This window comes from Carassius gibelio, chromosome A15 (genome assembly GCF_023724105.1).
Source record: "Carassius gibelio isolate Cgi1373 ecotype wild population from Czech Republic chromosome A15, carGib1.2-hapl.c, whole genome shotgun sequence".
NCBI classification, from domain to species: domain Eukaryota; kingdom Metazoa; phylum Chordata; class Actinopteri; order Cypriniformes; family Cyprinidae; genus Carassius; species Carassius gibelio.
Window position 1 is genome coordinate 8925758 of NC_068385.1, and position 4320 is coordinate 8930077.

The window sequence follows — 4320 nt, forward strand, 5'->3', positions numbered from 1 at the left end:
TCTAAAAAGCAATCAAATGATGTTTTTTTTCACACAATTCCTAATGATAAAAAAAATAATTAGTTAATAGGTGTCATAAAATATGATTACTAATCTATAAAATGAATGTTAATCTTCACTAAAACAGTAAAAAATAAAGAAGCAATTTTCATTACTTAATAAAATAAATGTTAACTGAAAATAAATTATTTTATTTCAGCTACATGCCAAGGCAGCATTTCTCATTTTAATTTAGTTTAAGTATAAAAAAAATACAAATATATTAAATTAAACTTCAGCTACATATTTTTTAAAAATACATAAAACGACTTTTTTTTTCTACAAATTTAACTATTATTAAAAAAATAAAATGAAACAAAACTATATAAATAATATAACACTGCTTAGATTATTTGATGAGAAATATTTGAGTTCATATCATATTAAGACGTCTTATTACAGTTTTTGGTTTCTCAGCAAATCACAGTTTGAGACACTGTTAAGATGTTTTATGAAACTTTAGCCATAGCTATAATTTATATACAGCTACAGCTATAATTATGTCATTTTTCATAAATATTTGACCTCTGAATGTATCCAAGAGAGGCATGTAATAATAAACAGGTTTTATTATTTACATATTATTTACAGTATTTCAAGGATTTATTTTAAACAGGTAGTTTGACTGTGATCATGTAATTAATATGTCCAAATAATTGTATTTATTTCCTGTGTGTGATTTGTGGTATTTTTGGTTAATGTACAGTATTTTAATTAAGTGTTTGGTTTAATAAGCATCATTTTGCAAACACAGTCTCTTGCAATCACTAAATAAATATAATTCAGAAAATATAGTCCCACAGACAAAACTTAATTCACCACAAGAAGCTAGTAAGATAATAAATTAACTTGTTTTAAAAAATGTGATGCATTTTGTTTGTTTTATTCTTGAAGAGCTGTCCTACAGGTGGCGCTGTTTGCATAAAGAAGCATAAATGGGATGCTGCTTTATAGTTTGTCCAAAAGACAAAATCTTAAAAGGCAGCATAGTATTCATGTCTACCTAGGGGGCACACCATACGATGCTGTCTATATAGAAAGTACACTAGGTTTTGGAACGGAGTCGTTCTGTATTGTTATTGGTCGCTGGACACGAGACCTGAATCCGAGTCTGATGTTGTTGACATCTCCTCAAACTTCTGAATCACGGCCCTCACCGATCCGAATGGTACGTCCCGCCTCCAGCGCACACTTCCCACCCCTCCTGGACCCCGATAGGCAGAGCTGTGGCTGAGAAAGACGTGATTGGGTGGCGGCAGGCAGGGGCGGAGCTTAAGTCTTCCCTGGCCCAGTTGAAGAGCAGGACGGAGGGGGACACTGAAGTGGGAGGGGACAGCGGCGAGAAACTCTTGAGTTACTGGATTGTGGAAGGTGATCGAAGCCCCGCCCACATTTAGAAACACGCCCACTGTTTTCAGCTGAGGAGGAACGGAGGGGAGGAGCTCACGCCGTCCGTCAAACACAGCGTGAAACGCCGAGTCACGTCTCTCGAACCACCAGCCACGCCCATCACATGATGACATCACTCCTGAGGACGAGACAATGGGACAAGGGTAAGAGGACAAAGGAGGACTGAACTGTTTTTGAAGAAATCATTACCGTAAAGACTGACAGCTGAAGGTCCACAGCGGCTTGTTTAAGGCCCGCCCATGAAGCCATTGACCGACGTGTCAAACAACCAATCACAGTTCGTTTCGTTCAGCGTCACGTTTCGGAGAATGGAAATGTCGCCACAATAACAGACCAGTGTGTAAACTCTCTGAGGTGTTTTAAAGATTTTGTGCCGCGAACTAAATCTTTCACATACTTTTGAAACTTTTTAGTTTAGGAAACTTTGTTTCCAGGCAAAACGTTAAATAACGCGCCACACAAGCATCCCGGAAATCCTGTATTATTCAACCAATTCGATGACAACTTCAAAACTCCTGAAGTGTTTCCACTTTTGTGTGCCGTATGCATCAGACGTTTAGACAACAGTTCGTGGACGTGACGTCTGAGGCTGAGACTACATAAATCATTATATTAATTAAATTGCACAATATGAACACAAGGGGGCAGAAAAGTCTCGGAATACAAGTGCCATTTTGCACTTTTGCCCATTTTGTCAATTTGAATATCTGTATAAGTATTTTAATTAGATTTTATTTTTATATTTTCTGATTACATTTTCATTTTATTTAAAGGTTTAGTAATTCCATGTGTGTGTTTTTTTCGTTGTTGTAATTATTTGATATATGATCATCATCAATATTAAAATATGTCTATTTAACTTTTTTATTATGTTTTAGGTAAGTTTTAGTACATTTAGGTAGTAATTTATTATTATTAAGTTATTATTATGAACTTTAAACAACACCCATGTTACATAAACAAAGATACAAAATGTTGCCTTGGCAATTAGCTGAAATAAAATTACTTTTTTATTTAAAACCATTTTATTACTTCAGATAAGATAAATTATAGAATAATAGTAGTAATATTGTCTAAGTAATAAATGTAATGAAAATTTGTGCTATTGTAGAATCACAACACTATTAGAGTTGTTATGAATAGTTTGTATTAGTTTTATATATAAATATATATTCATTCCATTTTAATTTTTATAAAAAACTTGTCATTGTGCTGTATTTTTTTTTATAGTTTTTTGTAATTACTTTAGTACTTAAAGATTAATAAAATAATTTAAAAAAAAATATGTTAGTGTTCCTGTAGCTCAGTTGGTAGAGCATTGCGATATCAAGCGCAAGGTTCGGGGTTTGATTCCCCGGGAACACATGATAGGTTAAAATTCATAGTCTGGATGCACTGTACCTCGCTTTGGATAAAAGCGTATTCTAAATGCATAATTTTTTAAAATTTAATTTAATTTTACATTTATTTAACTATAATATGAAAATAAAAAAATGTAATGTCTTCAGATTTTTTTTAAGTCCCACACTGCTCTAAAAGAGGTGTATTTCCTCACACGACTGGTCTTATTTTATTTATTGAAATGTCTTCATATATGCATCCCCAGCACATCAAATATGATCACTGAAAGCTGTTCTCTCACCGATCCTGTAGATGGCGCTGTTGCAGACGTCCACCTCCCAGTAATACTGTCCTCTGGAGACACTCACACTGCCACACACCTGAGGAAGAGGACAGGAGTCCTGATCCCTGCAGTCATGTGATGAGATCATGTGACCCCTGAAGGAGACCGTGAGGGCGGAGCTTGAGAGGTGAAGCAACGAATCAGAGCAGGACGAATCGAGGGTGAAGACAAGACCTACAGAAGAGAGTTACTGATCTATCACACTGGATATTTTCTATTGTGCAGAATATGTGCTTGCTCTGCTTTTCCTTATTGACTTAATATTTAATCAGACTGTCCACAGTTTTCACCAAAATAAAAATACTAGTGTGTAGAATGCAGTATGTACTTTAGTGTGCACTGTGCAGTATGTACTGTCGTGTGCACTGTGCAGTATGCTGTAGTGTGCAGTATGTACTGTAGTGTGCACTGTGCAGTATGCACTGTAGTGTGCAGTATGTATTGTAGTGTGCACTGTGGAGTCATACTCTAGTGTGCACTGTGCAGTCATACTCTAGTGTGCACTGTGCAGTATGTACTGTCATGTGCACTGTGCAGTATGCTGTAGTGTGCAGTGTGCAGTATGTACTGTAGTGTGCAGTATGTACTGTAGTGTGCACTGTGCAGTATGCACGGTAGTGTGCAGTATGTACTGTAGTGTGCACTGTGCAGTCATACTCTAGTGTGCACTGTGCAGTATGCACTGTTGCGTGCACTGTGCAGTATGCACTGTAGTGTGCAGTATGAACTTTAGTGTGCACTGTGCAGTATGTACTGTTGTGTGCACTGTGCAGTATGCACTGCAGTGTTCAGTATGAACTTTAGTGTGCACCGTGCAGTAGGTACTGTAGTGTGCACTGTGCAGTCGTATTTTAGTGTGCAGTGTGCTGTATGCACTGCAGTGTTCAGTATGAACTTTAGTGTGCACCGTGCAGTAGGTACTGTAGTGTGCACTGTGCAGTCGTATTTTAGTGTGCAGTGTGCAGTATGTACTTTAGTACTGTGCAGTATGCAGTACACTAGTGTTCCTTTCTGAAAGTCTCACCTGAAACGGATTGTTCCATTTCCTCTTCAGAAAGATCCACACTGCCATCTACAGGACAGAGACAGCAATGAAATAGAACATAAGATTAAAAAAGGTTTAAATACACTAATGCTAATTAAATGTGATAAATAATATAGAAAGAAAGATAATTGAAAATAAATAG

At 36.4% G+C, this 4320-nt stretch overlaps 1 protein-coding gene across 2 annotated transcripts in view; it reads right to left on the reverse strand.

Annotated features, from left to right (window-relative positions):
- Positions 1-297: 297 nt before the first annotated feature.
- The window catches only part of LOC128029548 (ret finger protein-like 4B), a 13505-nt gene continuing 9482 nt past the window's right edge, over positions 298-4320 (reverse strand). For both annotated transcript variants that reach the window (XM_052617393.1, XM_052617392.1), the window contains exons 2-4: positions 4158-4205; positions 3092-3307; positions 298-1567 (exon numbers count right to left, since the gene is read on the reverse strand). In XM_052617393.1, coding sequence (XP_052473353.1) covers positions 1116-1567; positions 3092-3307; positions 4158-4205 — 716 coding nt within the window. In that variant the 3' untranslated portion in view covers positions 298-1115. The remainder of the gene's footprint in view (positions 1568-3091; positions 3308-4157; positions 4206-4320) is intronic.